The sequence below is a fragment of the Gopherus flavomarginatus genome, chromosome 4, assembly GCF_025201925.1.
Source record: "Gopherus flavomarginatus isolate rGopFla2 chromosome 4, rGopFla2.mat.asm, whole genome shotgun sequence".
Lineage (NCBI taxonomy): Eukaryota > Metazoa > Chordata > Testudines > Testudinidae > Gopherus > Gopherus flavomarginatus.
Window position 1 is genome coordinate 175640218 of NC_066620.1, and position 24101 is coordinate 175664318.

General features: G+C 37.1%; 1 protein-coding gene across 3 annotated transcripts in view; it reads left to right on the forward strand.

Moving 5' to 3' along the window:
* Positions 1-24101, forward strand: part of CSMD1 (CUB and Sushi multiple domains 1) — a 1994958-nt gene that overhangs the window by 1844860 nt on the left and 125997 nt on the right. For all 3 annotated transcript variants that reach the window (XM_050950505.1, XM_050950506.1, XM_050950507.1), the window contains exons 51-52: positions 14895-15089; positions 22125-22298. In XM_050950505.1, the coding sequence (XP_050806462.1) occupies positions 14895-15089; positions 22125-22298 (369 nt within the window). The remainder of the gene's footprint in view (positions 1-14894; positions 15090-22124; positions 22299-24101) is intronic.

Consider the following 24101-nt stretch of genomic DNA (forward strand, 5'->3'; position numbering starts at 1 on the left):
GGTACCACCACTCCTCCCGCTCCAGGGACAGCAGCAGGTTGTATGTCAGCCCGGCCTCCCTTCGTAGTCATCCATTGATGGATCAGGCCAGCCAGACCGAACAGCCTGCTCCACTGGTGCCACTTTCCTGTGAGTGTCTCCATGTAAACGAGTCCTAAGACTGAAAAAAACAACCCACCCCACAACTTTGGGAAACTTTTTATTCTTTATAATAGCTTTTGTCAATGCTATTTTAAGTTGTCTACCACCATGGAAATAGAAATCCTGATTCTTGCTCTCACAATCTACAAAGAAAAATATTAAATTAAATCTCACTTCTACTTCTCAGCACATGCGCAATGTGCCTCAGGTGACATGTGACCAGGTTTCATCACCAAATGAGGTTGGCTTTTTGGATCATTAGCTTCCCCAGCCCAGTTCGGATAGTGACGGGGAGCGTGACGTGTACACTGATCTCTGCCCCCCAATTCTCCCTCAGTTACATTGAATGAGACAATCTCTCCCTCCTGCTATATTGAAATATTAGCAAATATAGCATTTGCATTATGTTTTATTTATAACTGATTAGTAAAAATGATTGCTAATGACTAAAGGAAAACTTTGACTAGTACTTTTTTTGTAGTATCTGAAAGCACCTCACAATCTTTAATATATTTAGCCTATGAGGTAAGGAAGTAATACAATCCTCATTTTGACAGATGGAGAACAGAAGCATAGACGGACCACATAACTTATCTTAAATCACACCAGGGGGAAGTCTTTCATGCAACACAGCCTTGAACCCAGAACTTCTGAATTGTAGGCTGTTACCATAACCACTGGGCTAGCTGCCTTCTCCCATTGGGGTGCTATCTCTGTGGACTATTAAATAATAATTCAGCATAAAAAATGTATAACTCTGACTCCTCTCTGTCAACTCAGATTATTTTTCCACTGATATAGGGTCCCCAGGTTTTCTCTTAAGGCAGTCTCTCAGTAAATCTTCAAATACCTTTGAAAATATTAGTTTTTATTATTTGCTGAAGCCTCAGTTACTGAGACTGCAAAGAGAGGAAATGATAATTATGTAGGCTTGACAGTTTAATTTATTTTTCAGCACAAAAGAAAAAAGTGCTGATATGAACGTTTATATTGATGTAAGACATATTGTGATGACATTTTAGGAGTCCTTAATACGTATGTCTGGGTTTATTGATTGATTGATTTTATTGTTTTGTTTTACTACAAACCAGACATTTCCAAGTTTGAAGAAATTGCCCCAACGCTTCCAATAACAGGCAATTCAAATTCTGAACATGGATATCAATTAGGTTAAGAGTTGGTGCACAATAATACTGATGTGCAGATTTCTGCAAAGGAAATAGTTTTACAATCTGACTGAATTTTTTTGTAACGACCACTAAAAGTCATAAGATAGCATATCCTGAAGAATGGACATTTCTATAGCTAGGTGTTATGAAAACATTGTATTCTTCATATGTACAGTAGATCTTCTAGATTTCATATTCATGTAGATTGTGTCTTCCTTAATACACAAATATACACCCCTTAAACTCAGTAGGAGTTGACGAAATATAAGCCCGAAAAGGTTATGCTCATCACTTCACAGGACTGAGCCCTTTATGCTTTGTTATCACTGCTCTGGAAATAGTTGTATCAAGAGTTAAAAGTTACATCAAGAGTCCAATTTCCTCTGCTTAATAATATTACTAGTGAATTAAATATAATACTGTCTGGTTACATCGTTAACTTCAGCAAAGAATAACATCCACAAATATCTAAATTGTGTTGACTACTGACTCATTGTTCACAAATAAAAGTTATGCTATACTGAAGTTAATTTAATAATCTTTTGGCTGCATCAGTCCCTGAATTGTGTTGTCCTTATTCATGAAAAAATATTCAAGGGCTATTGCTGGATGGGAGCCAGTTTTTGTTTTGTGTTAAATTCCATAGGTTTGATTTTTTTTTTCCATTGCAAAATAGAACAAATCACACATTTTCAAAATTTCCCATGAAACAAAAATTCTGATTTTGTTTGTTTTGGGTTAATCAAATTGGAATGAAACATTTAAACTTTATCCTCTCAAAATGTTTTGATAATATAAAATAAAACATTTTTAAATGAAAAGTTGTTTTGTGAAAAAAAGGAAAAATGTTCTGTATAAAACATGTTTAATTGGAACACTCTGACATTAACAAAATACTTCATGATGTGTTTTGTTTTGTTTTTTCCAAATTGAAAATTTCTTGAAATTGGGACATACCATATTCAACAAATCACTATTTCCACCTGAGAGCACATTCTGTTGGAAAACCAGCTTTATCCAGGTCCCAGTATTTTTAGTTGTGTATAATATAATTTGTCCCTCTGAATGAGATCTCCCTTAGTTTTAGTTAGACTGACATATTGGTCAGTTATTGTATAAGGTTAATTGAAAATGAAACAAGTAACTCTGCAGGTAGTGTAATAGGGAATATCATGTGCATCTAAAGGTATGATATGCAAAATACTAATTAGAAAGTAATGATATAGTTTCTTATATTAATCTCAGCCAAAATTCTTGCTTTGAAAATCTTATTAGCATATGCACAACTTGCCTCAGGTGGCATGTGACCAGGATTCATCACCGAATTTGGTCTGCTGTTTGGATCATTAGCTTCCCCAGCTCAGGCCGGGTACTGATGGGGAGTGAGATGTGAACACTGAATGAGAATACGAGACTCTGTACATTTTAATGTTTGTGTATGAGGGCTACAAATATATGTAAATTAGGGGAAATTGGAGTATCATTAATGTGGGTAGTCTCTTCTGGATTAAAATGATATTATTCCAAAATAATTACTCTGCTTTGGAAGTACACTAATTATTATTAAATAAGTGACTTTTTCTCTGGAATCATATTTACATGGGGAACTACTTTGGAATAACTAGTCCAATCAGTTTCCCCATGCAGACAAGCTCTTAGCAAACAAGAATAATGAAGGCTTTCCTAGGTTAAACATATTTATGGAGGCTATGAAAAAAAGTAGATTTGTGTTAGTTAGAAAAGAAATGGCTAAAGTCCCAATCCTGCAAACACTTATGCAAATACTTAACTTTATTACCCTGAAAGTTCCATTGTCTTCAGTAGAAGAACTGTGTTAAGAATGCATATGTTTGAAGGATTGGGCCCTAAGTATCTGAGATCTATATGTTAAAGCAAAGATGAATATCTCAAAACTGATGAAAGAACAAACATGATCTTAAAGCTTTATCCCTTGATCCTAAAGCACACTCTTCTGCCAGTGCAGATTCCTATTAAAGTTTGTGCAACTGTGCAGGTAGAAAAGTGTGCAGTTTGCAGGGATCAGACACTCTTTTGCAAGTTTAGGGTCTAAACTGTGATCATTTCAGGCCGTTAAGAATTACACAGATGGTAATGAATGTATAGCACAAACAAGTACATTATTGAATACAAATATACCTAGGAAACAGGTCAAATTAGGTACTGTTACTGTTATACTCCCTTTCCTGCCCCTCAATTCCTCAGTTTAACTCTTTACTGTAGTCCTTTAGGAACTTTCCAGAAAAGTGTTTTGCAGAGTCAAACCAAGAAGCACTGCATTTAAACCTTGAGTTTAAATCTTATTAACAGCAGAGCTGAGTGAATAGTTGATTTTTTTGGTTTGAGAGCTCAGATTTTGTCAAAAATCTCACAAAAATTAGTTCAGTTGAAACTAAAACCAGATGTTTTTGGTTTGCTCACCAAAATGGAAAACCTGAAAAAAATTCATGTCAGAAACATCACCACATGGTGTTTGTGAAATTTACTATGCTTCCTGGGACTGACAGCAGGCCCACAGGTCTGGAGTTCTGCTGTCACCAGCCCTAGAGATTCCACATAGTGAGGCTGTCCTAGTGCCATGGATCCTGGGAGCTCATCTCAGGAGCTCTATGGCAATGAGACTGGAAGAGCCCAGGCTCAAATCATAATTCCCGGGGCTCTCAGGCTCCCTGAGAGATTACCATCTGTTAGAGACAGGGCTCCTAGAACATCCAGGATCGCTGCCATGGAGCTGAGCATCTAGAAATCACGAGGTCCTTGGCTGCAGCTGGATAAAATGTATTTCATTGCCTCATACACTATATTTCACTAATGGATAAAGATTGGAAGAATGTTTTTAAGCAAATGTTGCAGATCTTAAGCCCCAATCTTGGCAGCAGCCATATCCCCGTTTGCTTCTATCTTCTGTTTTCCAACCAAATCTAATGGGAACACTTATCAGCTACCCTGTGTATAACATCTCCCACCTTGATCCTATGCAGAAGACATATTGACACATAGAGAATGATGATTTCAAAAATGGCTTTAAACAGCCACTAGCTACCATCTCTAATATGTGTTTTTCTTTTGGATCTTGTAGCTGTCTCCCAGTCCTGTGGGTGGTTGTTTTTTTGTAAATGGTATTGATGCCAACCTTTCTGCATATCAGAATGGCTGTCTACACTTTACAGCCCTCCCTCAGTAGCAATCAAGCCTGATATTATGAACTGTATTGAGGGCACCAAAGCATACTTGGAACTTAAGTGTTGTTATTTCACTTTTGTTATAAACACTCTGGGGGATGTCTGTCATAGCTCTCTTTAAGACTGGAATGAAATAGAAGGTGTGAAATGTCCCATGACATGTCAAGAATAGAAAATTGAATGGTGCTGCATGATAACAGCAAGCTACACAAATTGTAAACTGGCATCGGATCTGGCATGAATCAATGAGAAATATAATTATTCATTATGTTCTGGAATATAGGGGAGATTGCTGTGAGGAATACATGGTTTCAGCTTTAGTGAGTCAAAAAAAAACTATTCATAAGAACATAAGAATAGCCACACTGGGTCAGACCAAAGGTCCATCTAGCCCACTATCCTGTCTTCGACACAGTCACCAATGCCAGGTGCCCAGAGGGAATGAACAGAACAGGTAATCATAATGTGATCCATCCCCTGTCGCCTTTTCCCAGATTCTGGCAAACAGAGGCTAGGGACACCATCCCTGCCCATCTTGGCTAATAGCCATTGATGCACCTATCCTCCATGAACTTATCTAGTTCTTTTGAGTCCTGTTATAATCTTGGCCTTCACAACATCGTCTGGCAAGGAATTCCACATGTTGACTATGTGTTGTGTGAAAAAATATTCTCTTTTGTTTGTGTTAAACCTGCTGCCTATTAATTTCATTTGGTGGCCCCTAGTTCTTGTGTTATGAGCAAGAGTAAATAACACTTCCTTATTTATTTTCTCCACACTAGTCATAATTTATTAACCTCTATCATATCCCCCCTTAGTCGTCTCTTTTCCAAGCTGAGAAGTCCCAGTTTTATTAATCTCTTCTTGTATGGAAGCTGTTCCATATCCCTAATAATTTTTGTTGCCTTTTTCTGAATCTTTTACAAGTCCAATATACCATTTTTTGAGATGAGGCAACCACATCTGAATGCAATATTCAAGATGTGGTCATACCATGGATTTATGTAGAGGCAATATGATATTTCTGTTTTATATCTATCCCTTTCTTAATGATTCCCAATATTCTGTTCACTTTTTTGACTGCCACTGAACATTGAGTGGATGTTTTCAGAGAACTATCCACAATGACTCCAAGATCTTTCTTGAATGGCAACAGCTAATTTAGGCTCCATCATTTTTTATGTATAGTTGGGATTATGTTTTACAATGTGAATTACTTTGCATTTATCAATGTTGAATTTCATCTTGTTTTTCATCAATGTTGAATTTCATCTTCCATTTTGTTGCCCAGTCACCCAGTTTTGAGAGATCTTTTTGTAACTCTTCTCAGTCAACCTGGGACTTAACTATCTTGAATAGTTTTGTATCATTTTCAAATTTTGCCCCCTCATTGTTTACCCTTTTCCCCAGATAATTTATGAGTATGTTAAATAGGACTGGGCCCAATATAGACCCCTGGGGAACACCGCTATTTACCTCTCTCCATTCTGAAAACTAAGTATTTATTCCTACCATTTATTCAAAGTACACAGTATTGTATTATTGTAATGACTGGGAATAAGTATGCGATTCCCCTCCTAAAAGACTAAAGAATAAGAGGAGTGATTTGCATTCAAATATAAAATTATTTTCTTTAATCTTTTAGGAAAGTGGAATATATATCTTCAGCATTTCACCAAGGCATCATATTTCTCATATGAGATATGTGATGCAGATGAATTTCTCCAATTACATTTTTACAATCCAAGCTTCAAATGGTTTTCCCATTAATACTTTGTCACTTGCAGATATTATTTAATTATATTTCAGGAAAAGGGGCACATGCCTGGTCCAGCTAAGCTCTGGTTGGCACAGAACCCATGCTCTGCTTAATTCCCAGCATAATTTAGAGCAGACTGCTTCAGATTGCTACTAAATCCCCTCATAACCCAGAATGCTCTGAGGGCTTCCCTAAATTTTGTAAGCTAGAACAGTCTCCTTTGGCTAAGGTCTCCAGCTCACAGTACATTCTGGCAGTGATTCCTTCCATCTATGGCCTGCCCAGAAGTATTCTTTACACTTTTTTGGGGATGTGTAATGGCATACAGCCAGTTGTACCCACCCCAAGGCAATCCCCATTTGTCCTTTCAGAGAGGCAGTTCTCCATCATCTTTGTATTGTTAAAGCAACATAAAGGGGCATGAGACAAGGGAATAATCTGGTCCAAGAAGTTTTTAAGATGGGGTTCTTAACTCCCTAGAAAACTGCAGAGTGTAATTTTAAAATCTTATGAAAATAATAAATAGCACAGTTATCATAGTTTAGTACTTTGCTGGCTGCTTACTGCACAAAATTCCAAATATTCATTCCACTGAAATGAATAGAAATGTTGCCTTTTTCTTCCATGGGAGCAGGCTGCCCTGAGGTTGCTTTAACAATGTACAAAGAGAAAAGCTACGTGCAGAGTAGCACCAGGATCAGGGGAGCGCAAAGCCAGCTTTAAGCTTTGTGCACCATCCCCAACTTGCACTCTACTTTTGAACCATACTCAAGGATCTGATCAAAAATATTGTGTCATGAAATGACGTGCCACAAAATAATCACCATCACATTTTATGGTATTTCACTGTGATGTTTCTCTTGAGAAGATGTCAATAAACTAAAACTGCTGAGTTGTTGAAACCTCTGGGTCACAACTCAGACATCATGGTACAATGTCAGGATGTCACAGTACACTTATTCGCTAGCTCTCTCATACTACAGTAGATTGAAAAGTGTCTTACTAACTCTCCAAGGTTAAGTACCATTGCTTTATACAATATATCATCAGAAAGCTATGGCCTTCTATATTTATCTAATAGGTGTTATATTATAAAGAGTATATGTGATTGCTGATTTTATATCTATCTAGATAAATATAAATACAATCAAGTGTATTACTCAATTAAAATAAAATATTAAATTCAGTCACCATTTGTTTTTCCTTTCATGGTTGCTTCCCGAAAACGAGTGAGGATGGATTTGGAAATATAACCTAGTTTGTAATATACCAGAATTTTAAAGGTTACTTTAAAAAAAAATAGACCTTGTAGATAAATAATTTTACTGTTCTTTTTCATGGTTTCTTTATTCTTGTTCTTTAATATTTAAGAACAACTCCTCCAAGTGTGCATGCTTATTTCCTCATTTCAAACATTTTAAACAGCAGTTTGGGCCAGACTGATAACTTTACACAAATCTACATACTACAGATTTTCTTTTGAAACATGCTTGATAGTTCTAGAATTCTAAACTAAAATGATGGTTTAGAAAGTAGTAGCTACTGCTCTCATATGATACATGTGTAGCAATTCTGGAAGAAACATCATTTCTATTTTTCATTATCTTTCTGAACAATAATTTAATTGAATGAATTGCTGCCCTGAGGCACAAATAGGATCTAAAACAAAGCATCTATTGTATTATAAATGACAAAAAACTGTGAATGTAGTTAGATGATGCATCGTCATTGTATTGGCATTTTGTTAATCAAGGACAATGCATGGTAAGCTGCACTTTCCATTTCTTTTAATCAGAGAAAACTAGTTACAGGGATAGCAGCCAAGTAACTCATGCCATTACACTTGCACATAATAATAATAATAATAATAATAATAGTAATAATAATATCTAGCTCTTATAACTAGTGATTTTTCCATTATACACTCAGTGCATTTATCAAAATTATTTCTTGAAAAAGTAATGAAAATGCATACAGGCATATAGGTTATTGCTTAGAGCACCATGTGTAAGGGAACACTGGCATAGAACTTGGAATGCTCTTGTCACTTATGTCAAGGCAAGCAATGGCTGACAGCCATCAAAAGAACTCAACTGAAGAGGAAAAATCAGTCTGCCTTGAAGATCTCAAAGGGCCAGATTGTGATTGTTGCACAGGATGAGAGGCAGGAACAAGACATTATTAAGAGCTATTCATAATTACAAACCCTTTAAAGAAGGGTGTTCAGGAGTTGTCCTTTCTCAGAGCAGGTGAGAAGGAGGGGAACTGTTCTTCCCCTCTGCAGCAGCCTCAGAAGAGATTATATTCTCCAAACTCCCACCATTCCAGACATGAGTCAAAACCTTAATGATCCAAAATGAGGTGCATTGGGGAGTACATTTTGATGGATGTGACTCTTGAGCCTTTGTTCCTTATAGACTTTAGATTCCCAATGGTCAAATGTGGCTTCTTTGAAAAACACAGTTAAAATATTTAGGGGTCTTTACAGCTTACAATAGGAACCCTGTTCCAACTAATGGAAATGATGAAGGTACATCTGGGATTGAAGGCATCAGGAATGCATCTGGAGCTTGTGCTGAAAATGCACGGCACACAATATGAGTAAACAGTTTAATTAAGCCATGGCAAAGTTAAATAACTTAAAAGGGGATTTGTTATAGACCTTAAAGATGGCAAAATTGCTTTATGGGGAAATATGCAAATTAAGCTCTTTAGACAAACTAGTTTACACTATTTCTAGTGCTTCCTAAAGAGAAGATTAAATCAACAACTTTATTAAAATACAGGTTTGTAAATATCTTATTTTAAAAACCTAACTGAAGACCACAAAGCTGAAAACAAATCAAGTCCCCAGTCCTTCCAAACTTGTGAGTATGCCTAACTTATGCGTTGTGATTCATCCCATTAACTTCAGCGGAACTACTAATAGTATATACAAATTTAAGCACATATATAAATCTTGGAAGGATTGGAGCCTAATACAGCTAAAGCAACATGATTAATATCCCTTTTAAAGATTCCAGAAATATGTTTGTTTTCCAGCTCAATTTGGTATACTACTACTACTTTTTTTTTTTGTCAGTATCACCTTATGTGCAGGGGTGAGTATTTAGAGACAAACATATTTTATAATGCTACAGTAGCTCCATTTCTCAGTGCTTTTTTATAGTGATTATAGTTCAAAATGAATTCCCTGCATTTGTGTGTATACATGGATATTAGTATATGTAGATGAAATCATTTTGCTGAAATAACACCTAATCTTACTTTTAGATATGTAATTACATTTGCTGAACTAGACTTAGTAACAAGCAGCGCTTACACATTACTTCATAAAAACAAATCAATGTTGAAAGAAGACAGCTGCTTCTTTACATCTGGATGAAGCTGAAATAATCTCTGATGCAAATAGTTTCATCTGTGTAAATGACAAATGTCTGTAGTCTCTGTACTTCACAAAGGGAAGACCGAGAAGTCTAATTCATTATGGCACTACCCAGAAAACCTGGGTGAGTTAAATAAAGCAACTGCTAGTTTATTTTTTATCTCCTGAATGAAGTGGAAACTAATGAATCAGAATAATTCATTGTAAAATTAAAAACTGCAATACCTCAAGAAGCATTTTAGAGTCAGTTACACTTGCATATAGCCATGAATCAGAGAGAACATATCTTGTACTCTGGCAATAACATATTTGGTTTCATATGGAAATTGTATTGTGCTGTGGCAAAACGTAAAAGTGATGTAGAAAAGTGTGTTTGCTGTTAGAATGGAGGTAGGTTTTGTATATCTGAACTGTCAACAAAGTGACCTACTAAAATCTGTCAGATTAAGAGACATTATTTTGGGAGCTCATTTCCATGAGGTTGAAATAGGTGAACCTCTTATCTCTAAAATGGTTTAAAATATTCCCTGTGGTTGAGCTTGAATCTCTTTACTGGTGATGAGGCTCCCTTTCATCTTTGAAAGAACCATATTTCTCTCTAAAACCATTACTTGAAAGAGGCAGTGATGAAAATTATCCTTATGGTAGATCTAGAAAGTTACTGAATATTTGTTTAAAATAATGACAGGTTTCAGAGTAGCAGCCATGTTAGTCCGTATCCGCAAAAAGAACAAGAGTACTTGTGGCAACTTAGAGACTAACAAATTTATTTCAGCATGAGCTTTCGTGAGCTACAGCTCACTTCTTCAGATGCACAGAATGGAACACACAGACAGGAGATATTTATACATACAGAGAACATGAAAAGATGGAAGTATGCATACTAACAGGAAGAGTCTAATCAATTGAAATGAGCTATCATCAGCAGGGAAAAAAAACTTTTGAAGTGATAATTAAGATGACCCATAGAAGGTGTGAGGAGAACTTAACATAGGGAAATAGATTCCATTAGTGTAATGACCCAGCCATTCCCAGTCTCTGTTAAGGCCTGAGTTAATTGTGTCTAATTTGCATATTTCATGGTATAATTCCCCAGTCTGAACCTTAGAGTCCAAAAGATGGGGTACCAGCATGAATTCCTCTAAGCTTAATTACCAGCTTAGATCTGATAAGCTGCCACCACCCAAAAATATATAGTGTTTTGGAGCACTCTGGTCCCCCCCAAAACCTTCCCTGGGGACCCCAAGACCCAAATTCCTTGAGTCTCACAACAAAGGGGAATAAACCATTTCCCCTCCTTTCTTCCTCCCAGATCTTTCGCGCCCTGGGTACACTAGGAAATCACCATGATTCAAACTCCTTGAGTCACAACACAGAGAAATCACGTTTTTTCTCCCCCTCCCAGGCATTCCCTCCCTGGGCTATCCTGGAGAGATAGACAGATTCAAGTGCCATGAATCTAAACAAAGTGATTCCACCTTTCCCCCTCCCTTCTTTCTCCCTGTCTCCCACCAATTCCCTATTGTCCTATGATGGTGTCACTTGAATCGATAAGTGGACAGAGCTGGCGTCGGGCTTTGTTGCAAGGATAGGTTCCTGGGTTAGTGTTTATGTGGTATGGTGTGCGGCTGCTGGTGAGTATTTGTTTCAGGTTGGGAGGCTGTCTATAAGCAAGGACTGGCCTGTCTCCCAGGATCTGTGAGAGTGAGGGATCATCTTTAAGGATAGGTTGTAGATCTTTGATGATGCGCTGGAGAGGTTTTAGTTGGGGGCTGTAGGTGATGGCTAGTGGCCTTCTGTTATTTTCTTTGTTGGGCCTGTCCTGTAGTAGGTGGCTTCTGGGTACTCTTCTGGCTCTGTCAATCTGTTTTTTTTTACTTCAGCAGGTGGGTATTGTAGTTTTAAGAATGCTTAATAGAGATCTTGTAGGTGTTTATCTCTGTCTGAGGGATTGGAGCAAATACGATTGTATCTTAGAGCTTGTTTGTAGACAATGGATCGTGTGGTGTGTCCTGGATGGAAGCTGAAGGCATGTAGGTAAGTATAGCGGTCAGTGGGTTTCCGGTATAGGGTGGTATTTATGTGACCATAGGACCTAATCACATCAGCCACGCCATCAGGGGTTCGTTCACCTGCACATCTACCAACGTGACATAGGCCATCATGTGCCAGCAATGCCCCTCTGCCATGTATATTGGCCAAACCGGACAGTCTCTTTGCAAAAGAATAAATGGACACAAATCTGACATCAGGAATCATAACATTCAAAAACCAGTGGGAGAACACTTCAACCTCTCTAACCACTCAGTGACAGACTTGAAGGTGGCAGTTTTGAACAAAAAATCTTCAAAAACAGACTCCAAAGAGAGACTGCTGAACTCGAATTAATATGCAAATTAGACACAATTAACTCAGGCCTTAACAGAGACTGGGAATGGCTGGGTCATTACACTAATGGAATCTATTTCCCTATGTTAAGTTCTCCTCACACCTTCTATGGGTCATCTTAATTATCACTTCAAAAGTTTTTTTTCCCCTGCTGACGATAGCTCATCTCAATTGATTAGACTCTTCCTGTTGGTATGCATACTTCCATCTTTTCATGTTCTCTGTATGTATAAATATCTCCTGTCTGTGTGTTCCATTCTGTGCATCTGAAGAAGTGAGCTGTAGCTCACGAAAGCTCATGCTGAAATAAATTTGTTAGTCTCTAAGGTGCCACAAGTACTATTTAAAATAATGTATATCATATGATAGACCTACACGATTTTATATTGAAGAGTTAAACTTTTTGATCATTTAATAATTTATTTATAATTTACTAATAAGCAAATAACCACTTTTTCTCAGCATCTGATTTTTGTATCTGGAAACACCTTGAGCTGCTGTGAGACAAACAAACAAACAAAAATTACTAGCAGCTAAAATAATGTTAGCAAATAGGAAGTGATCACCTAAACTAGCAACTGCTTCCAAAAACTGTGAAATATTTTAATGGCGACAGGGAACCCTAACTTATCTCAAAATATGGACACTTCAACGTTATTGTACAATTCGATAGCCACATTTGGATTAAACTGAAAAAGATCTGGGATATCTACATGTCATCCCTGTTTGGAAGTATAGCCTCATATTTGCTAATCACACACCCTTTGGGTAATTTTCCCAGCTCAGAAACTATTGCGTCTTTCCCACATAGGCCTCCAGCAGTGTCAGTTCTGTATTTTGTAATGACTGAGTCTATACCATGGGTGCATGAAGTACTGGAAAAGACGTACTTATAATCACGAAATACTAAAATATTCTGAATAGTTAAAAATAAATACAAACCAGAGGAAATTTAAATTTTAAAAATGCATAATTTTTTAATCACAGTCCAAGAATTTCACTAACTCTCTTTTTCTCTCACTGTTTCTATGCACCAAACACTTCAGGGCTAAATTCCCATTTGTTAGTCTATAAGGTGCCACAGGATTCGTTGCTGCTTTTACAGATCCAGACTAACACGGCTACCCCTCTGATACATTTGCAGTAAGACTATTTTACATCACCCTGGCAATGGAAAGTAGCCTAAAAGTGGGAGTAACTGTAATTTATAACCACTTTGTGGCTCATTAACACTGTCAGAGTGGAGTAAAAGGGCTTAGTTGAAATAAGAATCAGACACTTTTATGTTTAGTTACCTTTTTATTTTTTAGCACAATTTTGGGTTTCTTACATATTTGTTTCAGGTCCTTATGGCCTTTATATGAACTAGTAATAGTAATGCAATTGCCTAAGTGGATTATGTAGTTGATTGGATATGATGATTGCTAAAACAGGATCTTTGGAATGTATCTTAATTTCTGTGGCCAGATTCAAAGGCAAAATTTTTGTATTTTGTATTGTTTTCTTAGTTGTATTTCATTTTTTGGTGGGACGGGGGGATGGGTCAGGAGGATAAATGTTTCTTTTCACAAATGTTAGTGGCTATTGCCTCTTCCTATAGTCACAGTGTGACAAGGCACTCACTAGTAAGTTCTGTACCCTATTTTTCTATAGTAATGTAATTTTGAAATTCAGAATATAGGGTATTGAATTTGAGAGTTTCTTCTCTTTTCTTTAAGATCATACATATTCCCAAATATTGTAATAAAATGAAATCAGATTAAAAAGTAATCAACTTTAATATTTAGCACATATTTTTTGAATAATGTTCATACTAACCAAAAAAATATTCTGTGAATTTTATCTTTGAACTTTAATAAATAAAGTCAACAGCAGGCTTGAGAAATTATCTCCAACTACACTATAAATTGCACAGTTCCTATGACAGTTCACACAAAATTCAGTTATAACTTGCATGAATATCATGAGAAACGTAACACTGATATTCTCCATTACTTATAGTAAGTACACTATCTTCCCAAACTTGGAATATGAGAAATTGCAGTACTGACATCACTGTGGTGTGTCAAATGTTGATTTTTTTTTTAATGGCAACTGCTCCAATTTGTAATGTCATAACTGCCATGGTGTACTTACAGTACATCAGTTTCCAGGTAATTAGGATTGAATATTTAACTTTCTTCACTACAGTGTGTTTATAGGATACACCTGAAAGAATCCAGTTAGAGCCCAGTAAATGTCAAGTGCAGTGAAGTGAAACATTTTTTTAAAGTGTTACATTTATCAGACATTGTTGATAGAACTGGACTGTCTTTTGCATTAGATAACAAAAGACTATATCCTGAGAAGATTCCCCATTGACTATTAAGTATTTCATCATTGTCTGCTATTGCTTATATACCCACTGTAGTCTATAGTTCGGTCTTTCCTTAACCATGATTTGAGGACTTTAATGGCTCAGACACAGGTTTGATACAGGAGTGGGTGGTTGAGATTCTGTAGCGTGCATTGTGCAGGAGGTCAGACTAGATAATCATAATGGTCCCTTCTGACCTTAAAGTCTATGATTCTATGATTATTTAATTTTAAATAAATTGTCTTTATCTTAGAAAATGTAACTGTATATAACTATATAATTGTCCTATTGTATCTAAATTGCAATGTACTACAAACTACTAAAATCCCTTTGAATTGTGCAAAGTCTGTTGCTCTTTACTGGAGCTTGTATTTTAAAAATGTTCACAGCATGCTTCATTTCACATGGAAAGCCTCCTGTCAATAAGACCATCAGTTATTTTTTGTGAAGTAATGTCAGGGAAAAGTGCTAATATACAAATTTCCATTCTTCACAGCTGCAACTTGCCTCAGCATTGAGACTCTGCTCTCAGAGCATGTCATCTGGAGACTGATATCTGGGTCACTGAATGAGTATGGAAGTCAAGTCATGCTGAGCTGCAGTCCTGGCTATTATTTAGGGGGTCAAAGACTCATACAGTGCAGATCCAATGGCACATGGAGTGGAGGTGATGAAAGGCATAGTTGTAAGGGTAAGGCGCATTCTTGTTTACCAAATAGCATGCTTTCTGATAGTATATTTGTATTTGTAGTGTTTTATATTTACTTCATTTCTGTAATAACTGTAAATGAGACTATTTTGTTTTCCTAACATTCTGCTGATAAATTGAAAACAAATAAATAAGATTGACTACCACTGGTTGAAATCAGCTGTTGCAAACTGAGAATGTCTTGAATAACACATTTGTTTACACTATTAAGTATTTTAGAAATGAAATGTAATTTGTTTGTAAATCAACACTCTCAAAGCAAGGTGCAACTTTTTAATTTTATTTTTATTTTATTTTTTAACAAAAGTCAAAGATATATTGTCATAGAAGCTATATAGTTGCTCCTTTAAGTGGATGATGACCCATGTTTGACTCATGGGTTCATTAGAGATTTAGGATCTGGGTAAACATTGCATATACTGTTTACAGAATAGTTGAGGATATTGTTGTTACTTAAGTAATTTGTGAAAGGGAATATGTGTACATGATTTTGCTTTATGCTCTTGAATAAGGTATGAGGATTTCACTATTTGGGTCCATTTCACACATTCATTACAACACATTTTTAAATAATATCTTTCATACAAAAATACCACAAAAATTTTTAATGCTAATATAATCGACACAAGCAAGTACAGATATAATTTGTAGCTTAAACTAATCAGATAGAGAAGACCTATACATAAAGGCTGGGCATGGATGCCAGGGTTTCCTGTGCACTGTGAAGAAACAGAGTGAGAGAAGAATCTGTTAGTCAGCTATCTCAGGGAATGTTCAGGTTTTTGTACAATGCTAATTAACTTATTGTCACAGCAACTCTGTAGGGTATGTATGTATTAATATCCCTTTTACTTATGGTGGAACTCTCCCACATTCAAGCTCTGCTTTGTGTGGTGAGTGTGGGGGAAGAAACAGGGAAGGGTGTGTATGTGTCCAGGGTCTAAGTACAGTTCCTTGTTTCTGTGGATTGTGGATTGTGCTGGTCCTGACTCCAAAACCTACATAATTTAGAACATTTTGTGTGTCTCTCTGGGACCCATATACCAGTCAAGTTTCAGCAGAAAAGAGCTCTGGTACATCCCATTGGCTTCACACCATCCTGTTCCCTGTGTTGAGGTCAGAAGGAGAGGTAGTACGTCTGCCTTCAATCCTGTACTCCACCCGTAGACCACACAATCTTTCAGAATCAGTTTTGTACTTTGTTCTGAAAAGTGTATTAATCCAAGGAAGGTTGTTTTTTTTTTTTTTTTAGAATGAGGTAATCTCCCCTCATATGCAAATTGAACAAAGGAGAATCCCTGTGGAACCCATATGTAAAAAAATTCCTGGAGTAGAATATCTATTGCTCAATGACAGATTTCTCAGAAATAAACAAACAAAGCCACTCTAACCTACACACCCCCGCTAGGGCCTGCAGAAATGCCAGTAATGCCTTGTGTCCTGTGTTGTTGTAGCCATGTCAGTCCTAGGATATTAGAGAGACAAGGTGGATGACTTAATATATATTTTATTGGGTAAACTTCTGTTGGTGAGAGAAACAAGCTTTCAAGCTTACCCAGAGCTCTTCTTTAGGTCTGGGAAACTAACTAAGAGTATCACAGCTAAATACAGGATGGAACAGATTATTTAGCATAAGTAGTTAATGCATATTTCACTGGACCATTCATGGTGAAGTAGCCAGGTAAACACCTCTCCAGTCATAGAAAGGAAAGGAAGAGAGGAGCAGTTGTGAGGGAGTGGGGAGGAGGTTAGTGGGTTATAGATTGTTGTAATAAGCCATAAATCCAGTGTCTCTATTCAGTCCACTTTTTTTGTGTCTAACAAAGTTATGAATTTAAGCTCCCAGGCTGGTCTTCTGAAAGTGTGCAGGATTCCTTTAAGGATGAGGACTGATAGGTCATTGTAGATGGGCCGGACTCACCCCCATGGCGCCTCCTGCTGGTTACTTTTGGGAATTAGCTCGGTTCCAGCTCCGGAACGCCCTCTGCAGGCTGGTGATCCACCTGTCCTCTGGCCCCATGTCCCTCCCTGGACCCAGTGCCCTTTTACATGGAGTGCTGCCCCCAAGCAGTCACCCCTTTCTCTGAGTGTTTCCCCTTCCCGGGGGACCCCCACCCTCTATCCCCACTTTGCCTCAGTATATGGCTACTGCCCAGTCTCCACCTAACCCCCGTTCACTGGGGCAGACAGCAGTATCAGCCACTCATCATAGGCAAAGGGGTTTGGACCTGCAGCCTTTGCCTACCCCTGGGTTGCTCCCTGCAACCTCCAGTACCTCGTGGCCTAATGCTAGGCGGCAGCCTGGGGCTTTCTAGGCTAGAGCTCCCCCGCTCCTCAGCCTGTCCTCAGCCCTGGTCCCCTCAGGTACTTTGCCTCTAGCTCCCGGCACGCCAGGCCCATCTCCCTCTATAGCTAGAGAGAGACTGACCGCTTCTAGCTCCCCTGGCCTTCTTATGAGGACCCGTTGCTCAGTTTGGGGCGTGGCCCCAGCTACAGCCACTTCCCCAGCCTAAAGGCTGCTTTCTCCAGCCACAGCCCCTTCCCAGGGCTGTTTTTAACCCCTTCAGGGCAGGAGCAGGGGTCCACCCTGCTACAGTCATATATAGAGTGATTGCTTTGTGAAAAGTGTTCACCCAGAGGCGATAGGGTATCTTTTTCTTTTATCATTTTTCTACATGAGTTCATTCAAGAGTGCAGTGATTGTCTGTGATTTCACCACCTATTTACTGTTGTGCATTTATTGGGGCAACTATTTATTGTAAAGACTATTCAAATTTGTGTTACGTTTACTTCCCCTATTTGCATAATTACAGCTTTAATTCCTTTAATTATCACTTTCTAAAGCCAAGTACCTTACTACATGAAGTATAGTTTAATTTTGCTTACCAGCCTTCCCTGAGATCAGGGTGACAGGACAACAGACCCTACAATCAAGGAAGTTTAGATAAAGCAAAAAGATAAATTTGCATTATACTCAAAGTCTCATGAATGTGAGCAAGGAAGTCAAAGACAGGAAAATTCCTAAAAAACAAGATAAAAGCAACCATATAAAAGTTATAGAGCAAAGTAGAAGTAAACTCCATTAAAAAAGATATATAATACTGTAGTTTAACGTCTTTGCTAAGGCCCACCACTGGGATGGAATAATATACAGTCATGTTCATTTTGGGTCAATTGCTACCAGTTTTAGTTTTGTTCATGAATCATATTTTATTGTGCTAGATGAACTAATAAATGAAAATCAATCATTGTGCAGCAGCAAAGTCCTTATTTTCCCAAGCAAAGTGTAGGCCCATCACTTTCATGGTCCTACAAATGGGAATGCAGAAAAAGTGACTAGAGCTTCCTAGGCAGTTAACCCTATTTATAGCCCCTCCCACCCAGGGATAGCAACTAATCAAATTGCACTCACCAGACACTGAGAACTGTGTTGTTCCAGATTGTCAGCCCATGGAATGTGCATAAACAAGGACAGGTGGGAAACAGTGTCCCATGCTTGCAAAGGGAAGGGATGGAGTAAAGAAAGTGTCTGCAGAAGCACACACTCCTACTGAATAAAACAATATAATTGTTTAAAGCAAACAAAATAAAATTGCTTACATATATTTTGAAATAGACTAGAAAAGCAAGTATAGTAGCCACTAGGGCAAGGCAACAATGTGATTTTTGGACTTTCTGTGAATGGTGGTACTGTGACGGGTAGGACCCCTTGGAAAGTCACCTGATGTGCTGAGATACCACTGAGTCTACCTGTTCTGCCAGCATGAGTCCCTTTTTACCTGTCTTGCTGAGCCAGACCCTTAAAACCTCCTCTAACAACACACAGGCAGGGCCACGCCCAACTGCACATCAGCTCTGGGAACATTCCGCTTAAGGGACTTGCTCCAGCACTCAGATGTCCACCTCACTTGGAGTACAGACCCGAAGATATATTATATTCGCCTCTTCCCCAATGTGGAAGAGGATATGCACAATTTCTTGTCCCCCCACACCCCACCACAGTTAGAAATCATATAAACTGGGTTGTCTTATAAATGAAAAATAAAGTTATTAACTATAATAGGTGTATTTTAAGTAGTTAAGGAGGTAGCAGACAGAACAAGGCAGATTATTAAGAAATAAAACAGAGCATGCAAACTACACTAAAGAAACTGGTTACATGTGAGTTCTCACCCTAAATGGTGGTTCTAATAATCTTCTTCACAGGCCAGATGCCCTTCCAGCCTGGGTCCACTTCTTTCCCCCTGTGCAGTCTTAGGGGTTTGCAGGAGTCATATTGAGTGGGATAGCAGGGGAGAACTGATCACCTGGATTGCCTCACTCCCCACCCTTAAATAGTATTTGCATAAGGTGGGAGTCCTTTGTTTCCTAGTTTGATCCCCCTTCCCTTACAGTGGAAAGTTACAAGAAGTCATAGGTGATGTTTTAGTATCAGGTGACAAAACCACCTGACTCTGTTGGGCCCTTGTAGTCATTCTTCACAGCTTGACCCACATGTTCACAGGAAGACTAAGCTCTTTTACAGTCCATTGTCCTTGTTGCTGGGCCATCCACCCTGTTTGACTTTTCCATTGTTGTACCAGAAGTATTGGCAGTGGGTATCACCCAAAGTAGCATAGTTGAAATACAGATACAGAGTCAAGATTCCTAATTTCAGATAAAGAAATGATACATGCATACAAATAGGATAATCTTATTCAATAAATCATAGCCTTTCCAATGATATCTCGCATGAGCCATTTTGCCTAAAGTATATCTGTTATGTTATTTTCATATCATAAGCATATTTTCATAAAGTATATGGAATGACATGTCACATTGGTGGGTTGTTTTTTCCTCGGGTTTATTTGTCAAACAGTTCATTTTGAATGAATAAGAGTAGAAAAATAGGATAGCTCTTTCATAATTTCTATGAAATAATGAGAATATTGATTTTTCTTTGGTAGTTAAAAAAAAAGTTTTGAGTTAATTAATTGAAATTACACCTTTTTTTCTTTTGTGTAGCCACTATTAAGTAATCTCTAAAGCTTAGTTTTCCACCTTCTTTAATTGAAAACTGATTTTTCAGCTGGATCACAAGTAGTCATCCTGGAATCCATTCTCCAGCTGCTCAAAAGTTTGTTGAAAAGGCCAATTCTTCACAAACTGCTACAGTGATAAAAATCCTAGTAAGGTAATTAGAGGAGACAATAGAGAGAGTGATCCGGATAGGATGTATTTCATAAAAAGATAAGAAGGAATAGATGCAAAATCCTAATGGACTTGTTTATGCACTCCTGATTAAAGGTTTATTATTAATTTATTTGCAAGATAAAGATGTTATTTCATCTGTAGAATTTAATGAGGGCGAACATCAGCTGCCAAAATATGTTCAGTAGTACTTTTGTATGGTGTATATAATATTAAGATCCAGAAACATACTAAAGATTGTTCTGAGAAGACAGTCTGTACTGTGTTCTGTCCCTCACCTATACAGAAGAGATGGTATAAATATAGATTCTGTTCTAGCTGTGTACAATTAGGTTTTTTGAGGCAGCAGGGGGGATAATTGAAACATGATTGTTGATATAATTAAAGCATTTACATCTTATATCTCAATATCCATTTATATAATGTGACTTTTAAAAAGGTCCCACTGGAAGTCAGGTTTGGGGATGTCTATGGCTGGAGAGGCTTAATTGGGGGTATTAGTTGCATTTCATTTCGCCTTAAGGTTGTGCAGGATGGTTTCTTTAAGAAAACAAGATACAACTCATCAAACATGCTGTTGCAATTTCAATCAGCTAGAAAAATCAAAGGTCATTTGGCAAATGTAAACTATTGCGTATATATGCATAGTACAATCCACTATATAATATTTTAGTGAACTGAATTAAAATGAGTGTGCTATGTACATATCATCATTATTCTGCATATTTATAATCAGACATCTTACAACATTGGACCTCTCCACAAACTAATTCAGTTATTACTTAAATTGCAGTCAAAAGGAGTCCTTACATTAAATCTGGAGCATGTGATGCTCCTCAGCAGAAGTTTGGTGCAAAATGAGCTTTGGTAATCTATTTCCTAAATGCGTGTACTGGTGTGACCGACTACAATGAAATCCAGGTTATATGTTTACCTAGTTTCCACAGTGGCATCCCATTATAGCTCCTAAACCACAGCTGTCCATTACTACCAAATCAAATATAGAAGAGAAAGAGAGTACCTTAAGAATTGAGAGAGGAAATTTCCTGTCATTGAAATTTTAGTTTTGAGTAAGATGTGCCTGAGAAAATAAAGAAAATGTAGAAAAGGTGTGCGCTGTCAGTCAGTAAAATAGAACTGGAACTAGCTAAGACAACAAAGGACTACCACAATTACCATCTTATTAATTGTTTATTAATGGAAACAAGGAAAAATAACAGATTGGGTTTCACTAGGTTTGACCAGTTATCAACAGATTGAAAGATTTTTCACATTTAATAGGGTAGTTTACAGTATATAACATTATTGTAAATATCAACAGAAAATACTATATTAAGAAAATTCAACATCTGGGCTGAGTTCAATATATAAAAACCTCATGCCTTTTAAAAGTCAAAACACCTCCACAGACCTGGGAAAGTACAGGGGAAGGCAATTCTTCCTATCCTGTACAACAGCACTGTTCTGGAGTACTGCCATGATCTGCCCAGACATGCCTGAATCTTGGATGACTAGCATTGTTCCTCACATTCCTTTTATGCTTCAGACTGTAAGGTAGATAGTGCCTATCCTCTGCAATGGTCACCTAGAAGGGGAAAGGGATCCTTGAGCATTTCCCTAATCTGGCACACCTGTGCCAATGAAGGCATAATTTTAAACTCTTAATTTAGAGCATATACCACATCAGATTCTTCAATATATGTATATAAAGCCTATGCAAAAACACAGATTTACAAAAGCTATAAGGAATTGTGTTATTACTTGTATCTAAGAGATTAAGAAGAAATGGTTTCATATTTCAGGTTCAGTTTTATGTTTTCCTCCTAGTTGTCTCCTGTGGTGGCCTCCCTTCGCCACCAAATGGTAATAAGATTGGAACCCTAACGGTGTATGGAGCCACTGCAATCTTCACATGTAACACAGGGTACACGCTAGTTGGATCTCATGTGAGAGAATGCTTAGCAAATGGTCTCTGGAGTGGCGCCGAAACCCGATGTCTGGGTAAATATACCTAAAGTCTTTCTTTACAACTCAAACTCATAACTAGATCCTGGAAATGCAACGCTGTCAGGTGAATGTGTAATAAATACTATAGAAAATGAAGCTGTCCTAATAAGGAAAATATGCCATGTTGTGTATTATTTTCTTGTCCTCTATTAGAATTTACCTGTTTTTATCTAATTATGCCTAATATTTTAGAACAAAAACTTAGGGAGTGTCCAACTGAAGGAACAAAATACTCTTTTGTTCATAAAGACAGGCATGGCACAATAAATTATATTCCATCACAACTTCTCACCTTAGATATAAACAAAATTAAAAGGCATTCATAGTGAAGTTGGATTCTTTCTTTAATTTTTATATTGCAGTTCAATATATGGATTCCCTTGCCCCATTTTGTTTTTTGTCTATATGAAGACTTTAGTGGAAAGACTTTGTTCTTCCACATTTAGAGCAAAAAGAAGGTAATAGCACAATAAATGTGTTCTCACGTACAACCCCCTTGCACTCTCATTCCTTTGGTAATTTTTTTAGTTAAAAAAGAAAATCAGAGGGAAAGAAATGAGAAATTCAGTGCAAAATGGACAGTATTGAAACCAACTTTTAGTAATCTTGTTAATGTACTCTTGAAGACCATAAAAGGTACAAGAGATAAAGTAATTATTATGTGTGTATTAAATTGTTCTATAGCTCTAAAACAGAATTGTTTTATCATGCAATTCAGAAATGCATCATTTCTGTGTGTTTGACTGACTAAGTATATCTGTAGGTAAAGGGTCTTTGTGTTCCTTTTAGGCAGACTTCAGTGTGGTGTTAAAATGAATGAGGACCATTTATGCACAGAGAAAAGTTTAATGATTTGCAATAAACTGTGATATACATGTAAATTACTATTTCTTGAATGCATTCCTAGGATATCAAAATGCTGCATCTATCTTCACATGTCTTGTTTCCTTCAAAGATAAAACTAGCATAAGAAGCAAACTAGATAATTAATAATACATACAATAGGTGTCATCAAGGTGAAAGACTTCTGTATTGATTTGCTATTTATGCCACATCATAATGTTTCATGGAACACAATAGCTCACCAGGATATGATTGTCAGGCACATTAAACATTCCTATTTCATCTGGGATTAAATACTAAAACTATTTTATAAGAAAACTGAAAATAGCTGTGGCATTAAATGTTAAGGCAGATACCTTATTGATAACTGACCTCTTTGTGTAAAATTAACAAGTGAGTTAATAATAATGCTTGCCTAATTTAATTTATATTTATAATTTGTTTTATTTTTTTTCCAAATATAGCAAATGTACCGTAATAGACAAAATAACTATAGAGGTTAGGATGAAGGGAGGAAAGAGGAAGCAACATATCCATCTTCAGGATCCACATTAATCAGAGCCCTTTAAAATGGTAGCCCAATTTGCTCTGAATTTTTTGGGCCTTCTCCTTCTGCAGAGTGCCAGTCATTCATTAGCTGTGATTTGCCTAGCTTTGTGAATTTGTCACAAAAGTAACAGTTTTAGTTTCTTTAATGTAATTTATTTATTTTTTGTTTACTAAGTTTTAAATTATTTTGTCCAATTTATAAAATGCTTGATCCAAAAATAAAATCACTCAGTGCACATTCTATAAAAATAGATCAACACTGAACTCTGCATATGAGCACACTCACAGAGAACTCTACCTTCTGCACACCTAAATCCATTCAAAATAATTCCTCAAGCAAAAGTTTGGGTAAACTGATAGCCCTTGCAGAATCTCCTGAAGCTCAAAACACTTGTGCTTGAGTGA